The 21,953-nt window shown below is 37.1% G+C and overlaps 1 protein-coding gene across 1 annotated transcript; it reads left to right on the forward strand.

Annotated features, from left to right (window-relative positions):
• Window positions 1-4,559: 4,559 nt before the first annotated feature.
• On the forward strand, window positions 4,560-5,408 carry LOC148950473 (uncharacterized). Its single transcript, XM_089091874.1, has one exon. It carries the CDS (start codon window positions 4,560-4,562, stop codon window positions 5,406-5,408), a length of 849 nt encoding a protein of 282 aa, XP_088948000.1.
• The last annotated feature ends 16,545 nt before the right edge of the window (window positions 5,409-21,953 follow it).

The raw sequence follows: 21,953 nt of genomic DNA on the forward strand, positions 1-21,953 counted from the left end.
TTTTGTGAATCGTTTCCATTGCGAAATAGTTCAAATGTACCAAATTAAAATGCTACAAATATAATTTTGGAGTTGAATTTAGTGTCTATAGATATCCATCCTGCTGCATTGATTGGTAAAATCCACATAAAGCCACTAAACATTTTTTTTAATTTTTTGTATTATTCAGTATTCTGGGAAGCACAATGATTGAAATCGTTAAACGCATAATTCCATTACTTCAAACTGCAGTTGCTTGTAAGCTTGTTTATTGCAGAGAATATTTTTGACTGTGAATTTTAACCTAGACAAAAACTTGGAATAAATAGCATATGTTAATAAAACCCCTGTATAACATTTCTTTGGTGAAGTAAAAGAATCTGAACATTCGGAGCTCGAAAAACCACCATGCATGCGTACCTGTATCCTCATCATTGCCTCTGCCCACCTCTATAGTACTAGATCATTTAATCTATATGTAAAAAAAAGACATAAAGAAATACGTCTTACGACATTCTAGAGACTTAGCCCTGCTTTCCATTTTTTTTTTTTTTTTTTTTTTTTTTTTTTACATTCCTACTTAAATACCATGCATGACTAATCTGATTTAGTTACAGAATTTTAAGCCCCAGTAATTGGATAAACTGCACTACATATTTATTTGGTTGCCACTTCTTTTAGGGTCAACCTAAGAGGCTATAAATTTGGCGGGGTGCTACCATTTCGACTAACCGTCACAAGCACTCAACGTCTGAAGTTTATATAATAGTAATACAGTATATAGTAGTTGTATTGTAAGTATATAGTAGTTGAGAAATAAATTTTGGCTATATATTTGCACATCAGGGGGGGGGGGGTAAAGCTTAGCATATATTAAATACGTAACCTACCCTAGGTATCTCCCCCACCTAAACCCCAAAAAAACTAAAGTTAAAATTTTTTGGATGTTATGACGGTTAGTGGTTCTGACGGATTTTTTTGTCGATGTTATGACGGATTTTGTTTATGTCATGGCGTCAGTGCTCTTGACGGTCAGATGTTATGACGCCTTCCCAAATTTGGCTACTAGTGTTTGTTTTTCACTTCGAAAGTCCATCACAGTGGTGGTTTTAATTTAGATTATTGTTCATGTTTTTCTTCGAGTTTTTTTCTTTTGTTATCGTATATTTTACCTGGGATATAGAAAAGATTGATTTTTTTTACGATTTGGAAGTAAGTAAGATTTATTTTGTGATGAGGAGTTAGAGACGGTAGTGAAAGGATTAAAAATAATAAAGCGTCTGATACTGATAGTGTGGCAAATGGGCTTTTGAAATACGGTGTTTGTGAAATTCGATATAATTACTGAAGAATATGAATAAATTTTTGAAAAAGAGGAAGTACCTCGTCATTTTACAAAACATTGATTAAACCTCTAAATAAGAAAGGTGATAAGACTTAGGTAAAAATAGAGGTATTAGCTTGATTTCTGTATGGAGCAAATTAATTAGCATGATGACACTTATTAGACTAAGACGTGATGTAGATAGATTTTAAAGGAGAGAACAGTGTAGTTTCAGGAAGGGGAAAGGATGTGTCATCCAAATATTCACTCTCAGATAATTGAGAAATGTCTGAATCATCACAGTCCTTTTGACCTCTGCTTTATAGATTATAAACAGGTCTTTGATTCAGACGATATTACTGCGACTAAGATAGGATGTAAGGTTAGTAGCTTGTTTGGTATTGAATCACGAGTTGAGCAGGGTCATGTCCTTTCCCGATTCATATGGATCATTTTGGTAAACTTTGCCCCAAGGAACACAATAAGTCTATAAGAGAACATGTAATCGAACGGGGGAGCAAAACTCATTTAGACCTTCTCTAGATGCTTTGAGAGTGTCCGCCACAGTAATGTTAACAAAATGAATTTGAGCGTTAAGGATACAAGAATAGGTTTGAAAATTAATGTTAAAAACAAACAAAACCAAGTCGTTTAAATTGGGAATACACTAATATAAAGAGACTAAGTTGGGTAACGAGAAGATCCGTCAAGTGGATAGCTAGCTTCACTTACCTGGGTAATTTTACTAGTAATGATGGTGGATGATGCGAAGATGCAAAAGTAGAATGGCCATGGCCCATGTTGTTTTTCACAATCGAAAAAAGTTTGAAAAAATAGGAAGATGAATCTGCGCATCAAGAACAGAATATCGAAAGCTACGGTAACGACAGAAATTAAGTATGGTTCTTAAACGTGGACAATTTTGAAGGCAGAAAATGCTTTGGATGTTTTGCAGAGAAACTGTCTATATATAAATTTGGGTACTCTTTTGACTGACCCTATGACTATCCCGCTTTCTAGAGCTACGATGAAAGAAAGGTTGAAATGGTTAAAAACCGTTTTACGGATAAAGAATGACAGATTGTTAAAAATATTTTTTATTGGATCATCCATTTTGGGCCAAGCGAAAAGATGGTCGTGCCCAAAGGGAGCAGAAAGAAGTAAGGAAGAATTTAAAGAAAAATGGAACTTTTTGGGAGGGGGTAAAGAGTGAGGCTTTTTTCCTCTCTTTAATTACTATCCTTTTCCTCACTCGTCACTCTCATTTAATGTTCTTATAATGTGATGAAATGGATAGTTTTATTTAGTTGTGCCTCTAGTTACTGTCACAGAGTGTTGATGTTATTGTTAAACACTTGTAATTATCTAAGAGTCGATCGGACAAGAAAAGAACATTCAGTTTGTGAATATCATGAAGAACTATCCACTTAAAAAAAAAATCATGGAAATAGAAAAGCTAAGATGATTTAAACAAGTCTGAGTTTCAAAGTAAAATTGAAGAGTAATCAAAGTTGAAACAACAAAATCTCTTATTAAAGTGGCGTGATCACACCTGCAACCTTCAGCTTAAATTTAATGACAGTATGATACACTCGATTTAGAGCTAAGAATCTGATCGGACTTGTGATTCAGTAAACATGAGAAGTTTCGGTATAGCCCCATAAAGGAAACTTACTACTAATCCATGGTTGACATTGATGCGATTTTTTAATTCATAACGGATAGCGGATTTAGGAAAATCGAGAAAATATTCATACAGAAACCGTTCATTGTAGCCGTTGAAGTGTGAAAGCTATTATGAGATGCATGAACAGCATAGGACTTGGAATAGGCTAGATCGTGTTCAAGAAGTAAAAATAAATAATTAAAGGGCAAGCCTGTATCAAGAAAGATTTAAAGGAAATGGGAACTTCGTGGGTGGGTGTAAAAAGGGAGGCTTTGAATAGATTGGGGTGGAGGAGGAGCGTGCGTAGCTGTGTTGGCCTCAGGTGGCTTGGTGCTGCGATGAGTTGTTAGTAGTAGTAGTAGATAAACATGATTAGTTATGGTACAGTCAATCTAGCGTCAAATAGGACTCGACCGCAAGCAAATTGCAACAGAATTGTTTTTTACACCATCTTCTAGAGAAAAAAAAAACTGTACAACATGTCAAAAGTTGAGAAACCCAGTGGGGTGCAAAATAAGTGTTTTTTAGCGTTTTCCGTTTGTTTTTTGTTGTTTTTAGCGGAAATTTTCCGTTATCCTAGAGCTTAGCATTTACTTCATGGGAGACATGTTTCTGAACTAGTTTTGTGTGCTGAATTTGAATATCACATCAGATTCAAGTTATGTCCCCCCGTTAGTGTTTCACATTCATCACCAAACAAGAAATTCGTATTTCGTGGCCATATTTCCCTTTTTTCGTCCTTTGGGGCGAATGAAGTCAGGAATAACGTCGCCCTATCGACTGAATACTATATTTTTTGAAAGTTCCGTACATTTTAAGATTGTCGTTGTTGGAACCCTTGGTCCCAGTTTTGTCAGATAAATGCCCCTCCAAGATTCATTTCTTTGGGCCCCTTAATTATTTTCCTTCCTTTTGTAATAAATGTTAATTTTCCTATTATTTTTTGACGCCATTTTGGGTCCTCTTAACTACGCACGTGTTTAATTTACGTCGAGGTAAAAAGTGCGCAGTTAAGGAGATTGGCCAGTATATTAGGAGCCCTAGGATTGGTTGGAAAGATTCATTTACCACCCCTAGTAACCCCCACCGCGTGATGCGGTTAGCGGGCTGGGAGAATTTGTCCTTTTTCAGTTCAGTTCTTTTTATACGTGTAATTGTGAATATAGTAACAATTTTTCTATGTACCTATTTTACTTTTCAGCTTAGGCCGAGACTAAAGAGTTAATTAGAAAATCTTATCGGTAAACGTTGGCTTTAAATGTGGCCATAGACCACCCGATCACGTTAGTATAAAGGAACCGTTAGGGGTAAGAGTGGGAATCTCACTAACATTTGGGCTGACAAGGGGTTCTCCTCTTCGAGTAAGTGGCATAGTAACCGTTTTTGCGCCATTTTTGCCTTTAAAAGTGGTGACCCCGCACAAACACCCCAATAAGTGGTGCCAGCGGTAAAAAGTCTGTGTCTGAAATGCTACCTTTTCTTGCGGCCTGTGGTCACAACAACTATGCCAAATCGTGCCGAATATACCTTCAGAAGATGGTGAAGCTTTAAGAAACCCATCCTACTGTTCATTGTTCATTCCAACAAAGAATGGACGTCGTCAGACGATCTGATCGCTATTGGGCTGGCTTGTCGACGGATCTAGTTATTGAACAAGAGCTTATGCGATCATTGAAAACAGCAGGTGGACTGACTAGGGGTACGGGCATGACCGAAACCCAGAGGTCGCTGTGGGTTTTAGCACGCCCAACCTGCTCTGCTGTTAACCTCCTAATGGAAGATCTGACGCAAATTCTCTATGGGACAAGCGAGCAGCACAAGGATAACGCAGGCCCCAGACAAGAACGAGACTTCAAGGATACGCAGGCGATGGTCACGTACTTTGAAAATGGCTCACCATTTGGAGGAGATACCCAGCTTAGAAGCATTGCTACCGGTTTGACTGCATATGAATCTGCAAACGTTGACTGTGCGAAGGCTGTCGGGCTAAAAATCCTTGATGCTTTGACTGGAAATGTGGCGAAGTATTTTTTCTTCCGAATAAAGGAACAGGCAGTCCAGATAACAACAAAGCAAACAGCTGGAGGAGATTGCAAGCGACTGGATCCAGCTTTGCTATTCCAACGCTTCATTGCATTAGCCAAAAGGACAAGACTTCCTGAATCAGAGTGCTTCCGGTATGAACTTTGTTCGTATCCCGCTGCTCTGTTTGACAGCTCATTTATGCTGAGAGTGCCGAACAAGGTCGAATTCGCCAAGGCCATTGCACTTGCATGCAAACTTGAAGAAATTCCGTGTGTGCTGAACGACGGGACACACTACGTACTTGACGGCGGATCTCTATTGCACCGAGTCCCATGGATAAAAATGACACGTATGCGGGTATCATACAGAGCTATTCTCTGTATATTTCGCGGAAGTACCCTGGCGCAACTGTAGTTTTCGATAGGTATGATAGTGGACCTTCCATCAAAGATATGGCCCATTCGTATCGTAATCGAACGATTGGTCGCGAGGTTTTCTTCACGAATGACATGCGTCTGAAAGTTAAGGAAGAAGAATTTCTCGGGAACAAGAAAAACAAGTCAAGATTCATTAGTGCGCTTGCAGTTCATCTCCGGCAAAAAGGCTATTTTGTAGTCCAAGCCCCCAGTGATGCAGACGTGCCTATTGTAAAAGCTGCTATCGAATCAACTAAACAGAAGGTAACTGCCGTTATTGGAGAAGATACGGATCTTCTGGTCCTTCTCTGCTACCACTGTGATGTCTCCACTAACAAGGTGTACTTCGCCCCAAAGCCAAAGAAAAATAAAGAGTGAAGGTGCTGGGATGTTCATGAAATGAAAAAAAGATTAGGCCAGGAAGTATGTGGTCTGATCTTCTTTGCCCATGCACTCCTTGGGTGTGATTCTACATCACGTGTCCACAACATCGGAAAAGGTCTTGCCCTGAAAAAAGTGATAGAAGACGAAAGTTTTCGAGCATCTGCCAAGGTCTTTATGAAGAAGTCAGCAACAAAAATCGAAGTCAAGGAAGCCGGAGAAGACGCACTTCTTATAATATATGGTGGAAAGAAGGAGGGAAATCTGAACGAGCTTCGAAAGCAGCTCTTCGAAAGAAAGCTCGTCACAGCAACGGCTTTTGTTCACACAGAGCAGCTACCTCCCACATCCAACTCTGCAGCATTTCACAGCTATAGAGTTTACTTTCAGGTACACGCCTGGAATGACGACCGTAATCTAGAATTGGACCCTCAAAAGTGGGGCTGGAAGGACCGAAATGGTACATTATACCCTGTGATGACGGACCTACCCCCAGCACCTTCCCAACTTCTTAAGATTGTTAAGTGTTCCTGTCGTTCAAACTGCACCTCTGCTCGGTGCACTTGTGTCAGAAACGGCATGTCTTGCACTCTCGCGTGCAAAACTTGTCAGGGAGCAGAATGTGATAATTCTCCCAAATCAGAAGATCTCATCGACGATCTCGACGACGAAGTTTCAAACTACACTGCCAGTGATTAATGTCGCAAGTCATTTGAAAAGTTGCCTGCTTTTTACCAATGTGATTTTTGTTACCTGTGATTTTAGTCAGTTAATACATTAAGAGATGATTGATTATTTTGAAGAAACCTTTTGGTGATGAATGAGAAACACTGTCGGTTGAACATATCCTTGATCTGATGTGATATTCGAGTTCATCGCATAAAACCACTCAAGAAATGTGGTCAAACGACTATGTTATAATAGAATCGCGAACTTCGTGACTGGTGATGAATGTGAAACACTTTTGGATCACCGTATCTTAAATCTGATGTAATATGCGAGTTCAGCACATAAAACTACATCAGAAATGTGTGTCCCATTAAGTAAACTCTAAGCCTTGAGAAAATCGAAAATTTAGGCTTAAAACCGAAAAATAAAAAACAAAACTCTAAAAAACACTAATTTTGCACCTCGCTAGGTTTCTCAACTTTTGATACGTTGTACAGTTTTTTTTTATCTACAAGATGGTGTAAAAATCATTTCTGTTGCAATTTGTTTGCGGTCAAACCTTATATTGACTGTACTATTCTCAGTTATTTGCAATGTATAGTTATAAAACGATCTCGATTCAGGAAAACGGATGCAATTTTCAGCAGCTCAGTAGAAATGTTTAAACGCAGCCACTGAACAGTTATGACGTTAAACCTACATTAAAAACGGATGAAATTTGACAGTTTACGCAAAAGCGGGTGTTTTGACGTAAAAACGGATCAGTGTGAAACAAGGGCAAAAGAAGAGAAGAATAAAGTGTAACTGTCTTAAGTTACTAAAAAAAGTTTGAACTGTCTTGAAATGAAAAACGGGAAACGAAAATTACTGCATGGGCTTGGCAAACACATAGAGAATGGAATAGTGTATTTGTTTATTTCCGTTCACTGCCCGTGTCAAGAGATTCCCCGAGTCTTGACACTGTCGCCGAGTCAACCTAAGTTCTGCTACCCATACAATGGGTTTGTATGGCTTTCTTTGCCTAGAAAGTTAACGCAAATTTTAGTTTACTACTTTATATAGACTTCAAAAATGAAATAGTATTAAAATCTTCTTAGATTTTCTAAATTATTTTATAGGCTTAACCCATAATACTAGAAGATGGATAGAGAGAAGGGGTAAACCGGGTAAAATAACTCAAAACCAAACATCGCTGTTACTACTGGAAATATCTGTTATTTTCACTGTTTCCAAATTATAACGTTTTCTAAGTGGGTCTGTTTGAGTTAATAGTTCATAGAACTTGTAATTAAATACAAAAAAACGCTGTAATACTAAAGATAGGAGCGTTAAATTGTCAAAAGATGAAAACAAATCTAGTTATTATAATAACTAGTTGTGTCCAGAAGACCCATTGATTTTGATATATCAACATATTAAAGATGGAAAACCGACAAGTTAAGCCCAGCTAGCTTAGTTGGTAAACCATAAGACTCAAAGTTCTAATGTAACTCAACCCTGTTTAGCTCAACCTCATTCCACTCAAACCCCGTTTAACTTAACCCCTGTACAGTTCAACCCTCGTTCAAATCCCGTTGAAATTGGATCCTCATCTAACTCAATTCTTGATTAACTTAATTCATGTGAAACTCAACCCGCATTCAATTCTAACCCCATACAACTCCAGCCAAATCCAGTTCAGCCCCTGCAAAAAGTATGTTAAATGGGATTGTGTTGAATAGGAGTTCAATTGCACGGGATTTTATTGAATGGTGGTTGATTTTGACGGGGTTTGAGTTGAAAAGGCGTTGATTTGAACAGGGTTAATTTAAATAGGCTGGTCCGCACGGACACGGACTTAGTCTCATAGTAATGAGTCCGAGCTTCACTTTCATCGCCTTTTTCGTCATTAAAAGCACAGATTGAGAACAGGCTTTTTTCTGGGCAAAAGTGCAATTTTTGTCTTAACTGGTTGATATAAGACTAAAACACACATGCAAATAGGTAAAAAAAATATTGAAAGGGGAGGGGAGATTTTGATGATGTTTTAAAACCTGGAAAATTTTAAAATAGTTTAAGAAAAAACTTCCTCAACCTAACCTGTACATTTACAAGGCAGTATTTGAAACAACGCAACATTTGATCGGCAACTAATTACAATTTTATTAGATTATACAGAGCATTGCCTGGTAAAGTGACTACCAACTGTGAGGGACGAAAGCCCAAACGGGGCCACGTCTCTTTCGCTAATCATGAATAATAAACAACCTAGTTAAAGTTCTGATAGGATCTACCTCGTTGTCCTAAATACACTATAATCACCGACCCCTCAACGACCGCAACTCATTAAGTTATTCTAAGGGATCTAAGGTCACCTGAATGATTGGTTCTAATTACGACGAGATTTACTCGAACCACAAGTGAAATTTGATGAGTGGGGTATTTTTATATTTATTCCTAGGATGTCCGTAAATAATAGTTTGCCTGTGTTTTATGTTTATTATAGCCGACACAGAAGAAAAAAATGCTATCTTTAGATTCAAAACGTTTACTAATTGTGCAAGAAACATACTGTGGATACTTACAAGATCTTAGCCTTCATTTCGTGCATGAAACGGAAAACGATCATTATCAATGGGGAAAACCAAACTTTGACCAAGGTAAATGAAGATCATGACAAGCAGCAAATAATTTCCCAATTATGGATTTTGTGATATTTAGCATTTCACGAAATTACCACTGGCATTGCAGGATCAGCGGAATTTTCCTTAAGAGTTTTTTTTGTCCCGAATTCTTCTGGCAAGATATCTATCAAAAAGGATAATAGATCTAAAAATAGGGGCTTCCGTACTAAATGGGACGGTGCCTTAGTAAAAAAGAAGACACTAAATAAACAAAAAACTACCGAATCTCTTGATTAGAGCCCCCAATTAAATGTAAATTGTGTCCTTACCAGTAAATGCTTAACAAAACGCTGGCAATTGAAACCCCTCTGTCGTAATAAAGGAGGTAGTAGCGTATTTCTAATATGTGCAGGCCCAGAATTTAAATTGTTCGTAGTGCCTTTATAATGGTCATGTGCAGTGTCTAATTATGTATTTTGGTAGACCTGATTAGAAAAAAAATGTTTAAAGCATTGAATTATTAGGTCTACATCGATCTAATTATAACTAAAACATTTTTATTGTAAGGTTTGCTAATACTTCTTTTTTCACTGAATGGAAAATTGAAAATAAAACAGAATCTGCGGCTATCACCGAATCTTTGTCCCCCGTTTTGTTCCATCCATAATATTGCCTGTGTGTTTCTAACAAGACGGTTTTTCGAAAGTAAGGATCCCATCGCTAACCATCATATACGCACCAAAATTAGGAATCACTATACTGAATTTTTTTATAGCTTTAATTTTCCCCGATAACGAAATTAGCAAACTGTTGCCCTGACATTAAATTCATAAAGGCCCGGCCTGGATACGGAAGCGCACCTTTAGTTTTATCCGCAGCTAACCTGTTTCAGACCATGTACGTTACAGTATACCACCCAGAAAAATAATTGCAGAGGAGGGAGAGGGAATTTTGTGCGCTTCTAACATCCAGAGCAATTGCCTTGATTTGTCAAATTAATTTGTATTGGTGCCGTATTGCTTAAAATACTGAGTGGGCTAACTTTCATCATTACCTAGGCTTGATTCTTGATGGCCGTGGTAAAGGGGCTCTAAATAAAGAGCGAAGGAGCTCTATGTGCTCCTTGGAAACAGTAGCAGTTTCATGCCTCTGAGTCTGGGGGGGGGGATGTACCATAGGAGTGTAAAAATAAAAAATAAAAGGAATTAAGTGTCAGATATAATAAAAAATGGGGTAGGGCAGCTGCCCCACCCCGTGTTCAGGCCTAGAACCGCTACTGATTGGAATATCTCACAATTTATTCATTTTTCAGCTCAAATAAGTTTATAAGTTTGGCTTCAAGGAGTTCAGCCTCAATGAAATTCTTCTGCTTATTAATGGTCTCACCCATAAACTTTCTTTATGAATGTACCATTATTCTATCTATACTGTATCAGTGATTTTCCTGAGCACCGAAGTTAACAATCGACATCTAATTTCGCATACCATTAAATTTCTTAGGCACTAAAATAAGTAGGCTGCTTCCGGACTTAAGACAAACACAGACTTGACCCGCGTACCAAAAAACTGATTTAAGTTTTACCGTGTGGTAACAAGTTATAAGTAAGGCATGGCTCATACTAATAGTACTGAAACTCCAAAAGAAATTTCGTTAGCAACATATGCATCAACAAAATTTGCGGCTATGATAATTCTAAATATGTAAAATTCATTTAGTCTAAAGTTGCCCATCAAAAGTTACGACCCTTCAAATTTGTCTAATTTTCCGAAAAGATGTCCCCAAAAAGGGATTTCAGAGAATCCTTGTGCATATTTCTCAAGACCCTAATCATAAAAATACAAAATATGTTGTTTTTTTTTCGTGGGGGATGAACACGGTGTATGTTTATTGTTCGTTTTTTTATTGGTTTTTCAGTCATTTGCCCCTAGTTTTGATCATGTTGAACAAATGATCATAAAATACTGGCAGAGGGCTCATTCAAAAAGGAAGTTGAAAGTTCTAGCGCCCTTTTTAAGTAATTACAAAAGGATTACCCAAGCGTAAAGTGACGTGTTCTGCCATTTTGTGGAGCTGAACAAGCAATTGGCACCAAACTTAAGTTTTGGTTCTTCAGACCTCGTCCCTCATAAGAAATATTGGAAGAAGTGCAGTTTTTAGGGAGGATTATCATTCTTAACAAATTGCCATACGAATATAAACTTAAATATAGAAGGTATTAAGCTGCTATCTACAAAAATGTGGGATATTGCAATTTTTGCTGTAAGAAAGGTCACGAATGTGGGTTTATTTCTTTTTTGTTTCTTTTTTTCACAAGGGTGATCGTATCTAATTAATGGTCCTTGAAGATCGCGAGAGGTATCCTTCGAACGGAAATCAAAAGATATGGGGTCCTTTCTAAGTGACCAAAAAGACTAAAGGCCAACTATCCTTACTCTCAAGCCCCCTTTTCCCCAAAGACATCGGGTCAACATTATGAGGCTATTTGATTCACCATAGTTGAAAGATTCAATTACTATGCATTTCGGTATGGCATGACCCCCACAGCCCCTGGGAAAAGTCCTGTAAGTTATGGAATTTACTTTTTGTGTACATATAGCATTTGTTATTGGGAAATATACAAAAATTTTTCTTTGGGGGGAAGGGAAATTTTCTATTTTTGGTATTTATCTGTTATGGCACTGACAATCAAGTTCAACTTTACTCCCCCCCCTCCTAAAGTGCAAACATATAGCCGAAATTATATATTTTTCATCTATTCTGTCACTTGTCTTTGTCTTGTCTCACGCTAAGCTGAAAGAAACTAACGAAAGAAACCAGCGTTACAGCGCGTCAATGGATGAAGAACTTGAGTGTCGGCGATATAACAGATAAGTACCGGATTTTAAAAACGGTGGGGATTGAAAAACGGTCAAAAATTAAACGAAATTAAAAGAGTATTTTTTTCCCCCTTTTGAAAGTAAGGAGTAGCGTTAAAAAATAAAATGAACAGAAATTGTTCCGCATATGAGGGGTACTGTCCCTTCGCCAACTTTCGTCTTTACGCTAAGTTTGGCTTTTTGTCACCATTCTTCAAGAAAGACTGCTCAAACACAAGGGCCATTAAATTTGAATGAGAAGCATAAAAAAAACTGTTAGTGTAAAGTGTAAGAGTTGAGTAAGGGACAGAGCCTCTCACATACGGAATAATTTTTGTTCGTTTTAACTTTTAATGTTGCTGCTTACTTTCTGATGAAAAAAATAGTTTGTTTTTTTCTTTAATATCTAACAAGGCTAACTGCTATATAGTACTATGCATCTGCAAAACATCTATTAGGGTGTTGGCCAGCGAATTTTATTATGGAGAAGGGCACCTAAGGCCTCAAATAAATGTTTTGGATATGTTTCAAAGTTTGCATGAGAGATGTGCCAGGTTAATTGAATGAAATCAAGATGATGATGGAAATAGCCTCTGACCTCTATTAATAAGGATGAATCAATGTATGGATGAATATGGAATGAAACATAGACTATGCGTGCTGAGGAGGAAAAATCTATTCTTTCATTGCAGGAACGATATATATATATATATATATATATATATATATATATATATATATATATATATATATATATATATATATATATATATATATATATATAATATATATATATATATATATATATATATATATATATATATATATATATATATATATATATATATATATATATATATATATATATATTTAATATGCTTTATTTCGAAGCAAATAAGCACGTTTTCTAGAAGCATTATTTTACAAACGATATATTTTGATGAAAAGAGTATTATTCTCAAGGAATAATATTGTGAGACCGACTGCTCAAGCACAAGCATAATTGAATGGGATAACAAGTTTCAGAATTGGTTCGGAATTAAATTCTGGGTATTGTAGTGGGATAAAAAATGGGGCAATCGGTAAACAAAGACACTTACATTTTTCCGTTAGCTTTATTTTTTTTTACTCATTTATGCTTCCAGTACTGCACTATAAAACTTAAGGGTAAAGAGTGGGAGATTAGGAGGGAATAGTCCCCCTCAGTTATTCATGTACGTAATAAATTTTATTATTTTTAAGTTTTAGTGTCACTCTTTAATTTTATTTCTAAACTCGTTTTTTCATTAAGCCAGTGAAGCAGTCAAACAGTAAATATGCTGAAATTAGAGAGGTTATAACCGGTAAAATAGAAAAAAGAGATTGGGTGCACTGTAAATAAATAATCAAACGAACTGTATGAGCGACCCGGCTCAATAGTAACCGAAACTCTAAGAAACGGAAATTTGATACCAATAGATACATCAAGAGAATCAGATTTTTATGCTGATTTCAAATATATAAGTTTCATCAAGTTTAGTCAAAATTTACGCGCCTGAGAAAATTTGTCTTATTTTCAAAAAAAGGGGGAAGCACCCCCTAAAAGTCATAGAACGTTATTGAAAATCGCACTATGAGATTCAAGCTCCTCTCTGTAAAAATGTAGAATTTTGTATTTCTTGCCAGAAGAAAGATCACGGATGCGTGTTTATTTGCTTTTTTGTTGTTTTTTTCCCCAGGGGTCATCGTATCGAACCAATGGTCCTAGAATATCGCGGGAGGACTCATTCAAATGGAAAATAAAAGTTCTAGTGCCCTTTTTAAGTGACAAAAAGATGGAGGGCAACTAGACCCCTCCAGCGCTCATTTTTTCCCAAAGTCACCCAATAAAACTTTTGAGATAGACATTTTGACCAACATAGTCGAAAATCTAGTAAATTTGTCTTTGAGGATAACTCAATCCCCCACAGTTCCCGAACTTTGTCGACTGTTTACATTTAGTATTGGTTAATGGGGAGTATACAGAAGTTTTCAGGAGGGATTTTTTCTGGTGGGGGGGGATGTGGCTTGGAGGAGGGGTTTAAGGGGGAGGATCTTTCCGTGGAGGATGTTTCCTTGGGGAAAGGACATTTCTATGATGGGGGTGCCGGATTTCTAAGCATTATTTAGAAAATGATCAGAAATTAAATAAAAAAAACCAGTTTTTTCAACTGAATGTAAGGAGCAATATTAAAACTTAAAATGAACAGAAATTATTACGTATATGAGAGGGTTCTCCGCCTAGTCAATACCTCGCTCTTTATGCTACAGTTTCTTAGTACTTTCAAAAGAGCTATCTATTCTAATAAAGTGAACTTTGTGATTTAGGGGGTTTGTGATTTGAACAAAATTCGAATTTTAGCGTAAAGAGCGAGGTATTGACTAGGGGGCAAACTCCCTAATATACGTAATAAAAACATACGAATATAGAAGTTCGTTACGTAAGTTAATTCGTAAGTTACGTCAAAACAAAATTTCGAGAAAGCCATTTAGCCAAAAAAAAGTAAAATTAATATGCAAATTTCGTTTTAACTATTCATGTACGGTGATCCAAAATCAAAACTGTTTTAATTCAAAAATGTTCAGAAATTTAAAAAAAAACATAAAAAAAAATGAAAGTACGGAGCGACATTAAAACTTAAAACTAACAGATATTATTCCGTATATGAAAGGGACTGACCCCTCTTCAACGCCTCGCTCTTTACTTTAAATTTTGACTCTATCTCACAACTTTATTTTTAAAAACAATAAAAAAAACTTTGGCGTAGAGAGCGAGGCATTGAAGAGGGGAGAGCCCCTTTCATATGCGGATAATATCTGTTCGTTTTAAGTTTTAATGTCGCTCCTTACTTTCAGTTAAATTTTTTTTTTATTTAATCCAAATAAAGCGGGAAGAACTTCCCGTACTAATGGGAATGGTATTGATTAACGTACACTTAATCCAAAAGTGAGTCACATACAGTTTCATAATTCAATTTCATGACCTCTGGAAAATAACAGGGGAATGGAGACGACTGCCATAAACCAGCAATCAGCATCAGCGCTAACTTAAAGCTGGCAGGTATAAGAATTACTAAACTCATGTAAGGTCAATAAAAGGAATAGGAAGTGCAATGATCAACATATAATGTTCAAGGACAGAACTAATAGTCCTCTCGTTGCATAATAATTATCTTTGCGATTATAACGGGCATCCATCTAATAACACCTGTAAATAACTTTGAAAAAAAAAAAACTTTCAACAGCTCCACCCAAATTTGAATTACACCGACTGATATATTGCATCCATCATGACCTGCAACCTCTGTCTTGAGTATTTGCACAGATACATTTCTTGCATTTCTTTCTTAGCCTAATTAACACATTTTTAGAGTCTAATCGTGGTAAGAAGCTAGCTGTAGCTAGTTTACACTTTTGGGTTTTGGGAGTATGAGAATAAATGTTAAAAATGGAGTTTCCAAGCAAAACGTAAGGATGTACGAAGACAACCATTTTTTTCAAAGTACATTTGGAAAAAAAAACGTTTTACCTAATTAAACAGTTCGTGGTAATGAACTGTAAGTAAGGAGCGACACGGCTGAATAGTAACCGAAACTCTAAAAAAGGGAAGTTTAATCAATAAATATATTCTAAGAATTGGCTTATTATGCTGATTCCAAATAAACAAAATTCATTAAGATTAGTGCTACCTATGAGAGGCTAAGAGCCTGTGCAAATTTGTGTGATTTCTGAAAAAGGGGATAAAACCCCCTAAAAGACAAGGAATCTTAATGAAAATCAGACCATTAGATTTAACGTATAAGAAACCCCGATTGTAAAAGTTTCAAGCTCCTATCTGCAAAAATGTGGAAATTTGTATTTTTGTCAGAAGGAAGATCACGGATGCGCGTTATTTTATTATTTTTTTATTTTCCCCAGGGGTAATTGTATTGAACCAATAGTCCTAGAGTATCGGGGTCATTTGAACGGAAAATAAAAGTTCTAGTGCCCTTTTTTAGTGACCACCAAGATTGAAGAGGACTAGCCCCCCTCCCACGCCCCCTTTTCCCCAAATACGTCCGACCAAAATTTTGAGATAGCCATTTGGTTTAGTAGAGTTGAAAAGTCCGAAAAATTGTGCTTTTAGAGGTCACATGACCTCCCCTGCTCCTGGAGATAAGTCTTTAAGTTACCAAAGTTACCCATTCTTTACGTATAGTATTTGTTATTGGGCAGTATGCAGACATTTTTCAGGGGGAGTGGGGATTTTGTGCTTGGGATGGTTTTCCATGGTGATAATTTTCCACGTGGAGGGAAATTTCTGGGAGTGAACTTTTCAGGAGAAATTCCAGGGCCATATTCAGGATTTTTGTTTGGAGGGTGGGGGGGGGTGGGGGGGTTACCTGTTTTTTATTCGTAGACTTTGTCTAACAGCCTCGAGCAACATTAAGTTACCTCGAGACCGTTAGTTTACCCCTTGCGAGCGGGTACGCGTCCACTAGGCATACTTTCTTATCGTTGAGGGGCATTTTTTTTTTTTTTTTTTTTTTTTTTTTTTTTTTTTTTTAGTAACGCGAAAACAAGACAAGTATTTACATACAGTTGAAACTACAAACTATTTTTTTTTTTTGAGACAGCAAAAACAGTTAACGCAAAAAGCAGCCAAAGTATATAGAAGTAGTCTATATATTTTTTTTTTTTTTTTTTTTTAGCTAAAAGTAACGGTGAAGTGAACCAATAGTACAGCCAATATCTATAAAACCGACTCCATGCGACGATTTTTCTTCCCTGCAAAAATGCCGATGACCTTGTCAGGGCAGATGTCAACGTCCCTATGGACTGCAAGGTGGGCTAAGCCACTCAGTTGTTCTTCTCCTGCTGAATCTCTGAACCAGGTTTTGAGCCTTCTGAGCGTTGAGAAACTTCTTTCCGGAGTGGCAGTGCTAACAGGTAACGTCGCAAGAACAGCCAGAAGAAGAAAAACATTTGGAAAAAGGTGGCGTCGCATGTCTGAAGCGAAGACACAGCACAAGTAGGCCTCTCTGATACCGGAACATTCTCCCACTTGATGCGCCATAGCTCAATCTCTTGCTGCGGACAGTCTGGTTCGGGAAGAATATCGCCATACAATTCAACCAATGACTCCATGTTTAATGCCTTCAGATCGACAGAAACAATTTTGGCAGGAGAAAGGACGCTGAGATTTGACAGCAGTTTCTGGTGAAGCTCAAATCGTTGTTTCAACTTGGAAGTGAAAGGGTCCAGGGAAGGAATACAGAGCAAGGCTCTATAGTGGTTGAGAAGGTAAGGATCGTCTGCATGCATACTCCGGCCACCTCTCGTTCTTGTACGAGTCATCTCCAGTCCTAAGTTGTTGGCAAAACGCTAAGCTTCGTCGAAAATATACGGGAATGCAGTAACAGCAATTCCTCTTATTTCCTTTGTTTTTGAAAGGACAGTTTCCACGTGCCTGCATGCAGCTGCCAAGTCGAAGTGAACAGACTGAAGAGTCTTGCGCAGTGGAAGCGTAGGACAGAAAAGCTCTTTGACCACATGGAGACACACAACAAATTGCGACTGGTTCATCGTATCCAGCAACTGCACCGCTTTTGCAGACGTTTCTGCATTTTGTTCTCTTCAAGAGCTTCCAGGGATCGCAGGATCGGTCGGTACAGCTCAAGAAAACGCACGACTGAATTGTGGTACTCCAACCATCTTGTTTCGCAGAGTCCGGTTAAAGTGTGTTTCCTCGAATCCGGTAGTATATCGTTGATCTTCTCTTTTAAATTCTGTGGGTTAAGTGGGGAAGTATGGTAAAAACTGCAGACTTGTGACAAGACACCGAAGAAATGCTTAAACGCCGGAATACAGCATACAGAAGAGTTGAACAAGTTGAGACTCTGCGCACTACAATGAACGTAAAGCGCCTTCGGATGCTTTTCACGTATAACGGTCTGGAAAGCCATAAGATGCCCACTCATCGCTGCTTCACCATCATATCCCTGACCAACCATCTTGTTGAGATTAAGACCAAGGCAAGGTATGGCCAGTCTGATTTGACTGGCCATACCTTGCCCAGTCAAATCAGAAACTGGGGTAAAACCAAGGAAGCCCTCATGCAGGCTCCCTTTGAAAGTGTAGCGGACGCAAACAGACAGCTGCTCGGTATTCGAAACGTCTGTCGTTTCATCGGCAAGCACCGAAAAGCATGGACTTGCGTTTACTCTTTCCACAATAGACTGCTGAAGAAGCTCCCCGGATGCGGCAAAAATACCATTCTGGATGATGGAAGTAAATAAAGTGAATAAAGAGAGGACATCAGTGCTACAGGTGCAAAAAGTACTTTCATTTAAAAAAGACTTTATTCTCTATCCGTTTTTCCAATCACTGCATAAATCCCCTCTTCCGTGGGAATTAGTTTCTAAAAATCCAAACACGTAGAAAATTTCCCTGAAACAACTTCCGCGGATCATCTCCGCATGCAAAAGTGAATAGGAAAAGACAAAGTAAGACAAATAAAAAAATTTCGTAGATGAATTTTGTCAAATCTTCCCAGTGTAAAATTTCCCAGGGCCGTGCAGTTCAGTTCAATTTCGGACTTGGATAAGAGAAGAGCGATTTTCAACATGAAGAGGAAGTTTGATATTATGTCATTTTTAGCGCCCAAGTGGACCAGGGATGTTTCTGACAGTGGCGTTAGTGGGACATCTTCTTGATGCAGAGTTGTTACACTTTTTGGCTGGTCTTACTTCTTGTTGAAACCAATCCATACCACAACTCTCTATCAAGAAGATGCTATACCGGATGCTTCCATTGGGCTGTCTTCTGTGTGTGGTCAAACAAACTTCAGCCCCACCTTGTCCCAGTTTTGACCATGCTTCTGGAAACCCAACAGTATTTCCCCCAATTTGTTTGACTAGTTGAGAGTAAGTGTAAATATCAGGGCCTTTATTTTGTCTGGGGGGGGGGGGTGAAAACTGGTCACCCCCTTCGCTATTGATACGGCCTTACCTGTTGGTGTAACAGAAATATGTAAATGTCCAAAGTGAAACACATAAATTAAGTATTTAATAAATAGGGTTTAATTCTCACTAAAGATGGTATTGAATGGTTGAGGAGGTGGTTGATTACACATCCGAGGTTAATGTTGCAATACACAGGTCTAGTATAAAAACACGTTAGGTAGACAACTTATTTCACAAACAATGTTCAATTTTCGGCTAAGCTGAAGTTCAAAGATTTTTTTAGGCCGTTCGCGACAAATCTGAGGCTTCCGTTGTATTATAGAAGACCAAATTGAAAAAAACAACAAAAAACAACTGCATTTGTATATCTTTTCCAAGTTGGTGTTTCAGCATTTATGAGATTTTTGATAAAAAATTGAAGTAAGATCAAAACAAATTGACAATTCTTAATATTCTGCAAAGAGCGTTTGATTTTTGCCGTTTGATTTCAGCTTAGTATGCAAGGACCTCGGTGTTGGTAAGTTACACATTTGATAATGGGAAAATACTAAGTAGCCTACAAGTTTCAAATCCATTTTTTTTAGCAAGTGGCTATTTAAGGATTTCTGGACGTGTTGATTTTAAATCTGATGTCAATACTGCCATATTGAAGTTCTAAGCCAAAACAGGGCAATCATACTTCCAAGAATGATGGTAATTTTAGACGTGCAAAAATCCCCACAACTGTTCCTACCGTTTCTACCACTGTTGCTCCTGCCAAGATTACTTACACCATCTTTGCTCTCAATCCAACCCCTTACGATTCCACTGCTCTCAGCAACAGTTGTTCTAACCAGGAATATTCTTATCGCGACTGCACCTGGTATGAATGCTATTACAAAGTTTTCACCATTAACTAGTATTAAATGCCGTGCTAATAAAAGTTTTTGCCAAAATATATTAACATTATGTAAATTTAAAAACAAACATGAATTAAATTACAAGAATGAAATGTTCCACAAGTCTAGAATATAACTAAAATTTAATTAGAAAGAAATCAGTTTCAACAATAAGGTAAATAGAACAGAAATTAATCATGTAGGGAACATTTAACCAAACAAGAACTTTTCTTTGCATCTAAACTTACGCTAGTAATTACTATTTTCGGGACCCAAAGGCAACTAAAGTCAGGATAGAAGCTTGCTGATTCTGATCCATTTAAAAACCAATAAATAAACAGAATGACATTAAATCATATCATTGCGGAGCATTCACCGATAGTCTCAAGCTAAAAATATCATTTTTTCTTATGGCTTTATTTTTGTTTTTTGGGAAGGATTGCATAAAATTGATCACCGGATATTATCCCCTGTCTTCTCCTATCTTTATTATTGTTTATGTATGGTTATTATCATCTTTATTATTGATTTCTGTTTCCCTAGCGTAATTTCTTCAGCATGAACCCTGAAACAATCAATCAGCATCCGTGTTATCCGATGCCATTTTTAGGGATTTCAGGCTATATATTTCTTATATCTTTATATATTTCTATATATTTCTATATTTCTATCTTTATATATATCTTATATATTTCTTATATATTTCTATATATCCCTTAGATTTATTTTCAAAATAACTTTCTATTAGTATGACTAGCTGAGATAATAATTACGATTCCTGAATATGTTACACATGACAATTTTTAACATTGGGCAGTTTTAATTTAAACCATTTTTTTCACTTTTGTTTACTACGTGCCGTTGTTCATCCTTTACTGTGTTGCAGCTACCGTTGCAACCGCGATCCAGGTATTAAAATCTGGACCACAAGATAGCTTAGCAACCATTCTTATGCATGATCGAGCACTGTTCCTTTTTATGACCTTTTTCTATCAGTTTTGAATCTGGTTCAAACTCGGTACCCCCCCCCCTCGATGCAACTTTGATTATATTTATAATAATTTTCACCAATTTAAAACGGGCTACCCCCGGCCCCTTTGATACGACCATACTGAGTGGTCATATTTGGCCATTACCAAATGCAATTGGTTTTCACCAATTGCAACAAGTCAAATGTTAATTTGACTTGTACAGTTAACCTTTCATATTAGTACTGACGTCATTTTAAGCGAGGTCATCATATAGTCTTATTACAACATTGTTTAATGTTATAACATACGATTATGACGTCGTTGATAATCTTGTATGCGACGATGCAGTTTTTTTTTAAGAAAATGGACTTCATTTTTAAAATTATCTTTTGTAAATTACAAAACCATGTAGATGTAGCAATTTCCTTTAAAATGAGCCTTTAAACTCTGCGATGTTTCAGTGCCCCGCTAGTGGGGAAAAAAGTTAATAAAGAGAGGATATCAGCGCTATACTTGGAAAAAAGGGATTTTCCTTGTTTTTCAATTCAGGGGACTATAATTTTTTGGAATATGGTCTTAGGTCATGACGACTTGACGATTTTTGTTTCGATCCGAGGCCATTTTTGGGGGCTTCAAGCTATTTTTCTAATTTCCCTTAAATTTGATTTAAAATAACATTTTACTATTGAGACCAATTTAAATAATAGTTACCACTTCTGGATCAGCTACAAAAGACAAATTTTTTCACTATCCATAATTTATTAAGGCGTATTTTTTTAATTCTGGTTATTACGGGCCATGATTAGTCCTTTACTAGGTTGCAGCTACCGCTGCAAGTGCAATTAGTTCTGACTTACATTGCCTATTTACATTTACCCTTTACATGTGCCTATAATAGGGACATAACCACAAAAGGCGTAGTTTGCTTATGAATTTATACTTAGAGAGCAAAAGACCTAGTAACACCCTGGCCCCTGTCACAACCTCTAATAGATGCATATATTGCCTTTTGATATAGATCATCATCCTCTTTCACCGTGCCCTAAGAGTTTCAGCTTAATGTAATCAGCGCTTGGTGATATATTGTAGATACGCCGTTTAAACAACAAATAATACACTTAACGTCTTTTAATCTAGTTCAACATCCTTCTCAATATGTCCCAAAATTTTCAACTGAATACACACAACAGATTTTGAACTATTACATATACGCCTTTTGGACG

The sequence above is a fragment of the Artemia sp. Qi Xiang Cuo genome, chromosome 7 (genome assembly GCF_049724085.1).
Source record: "Artemia sp. Qi Xiang Cuo chromosome 7, ASM4972408v1, whole genome shotgun sequence".
NCBI classification, from domain to species: Eukaryota; Metazoa; Arthropoda; class Branchiopoda; order Anostraca; family Artemiidae; genus Artemia; species Artemia sp. Qi Xiang Cuo.

Excerpts from the sequence above, each read along its gene's own strand:
- LOC148950473 (XM_089091874.1), top strand. The coding sequence starts at position 4,560 with ATGGACGTCGTCAGACGATCTGATCGCTATTGGGCTGGCTTGTCGACG.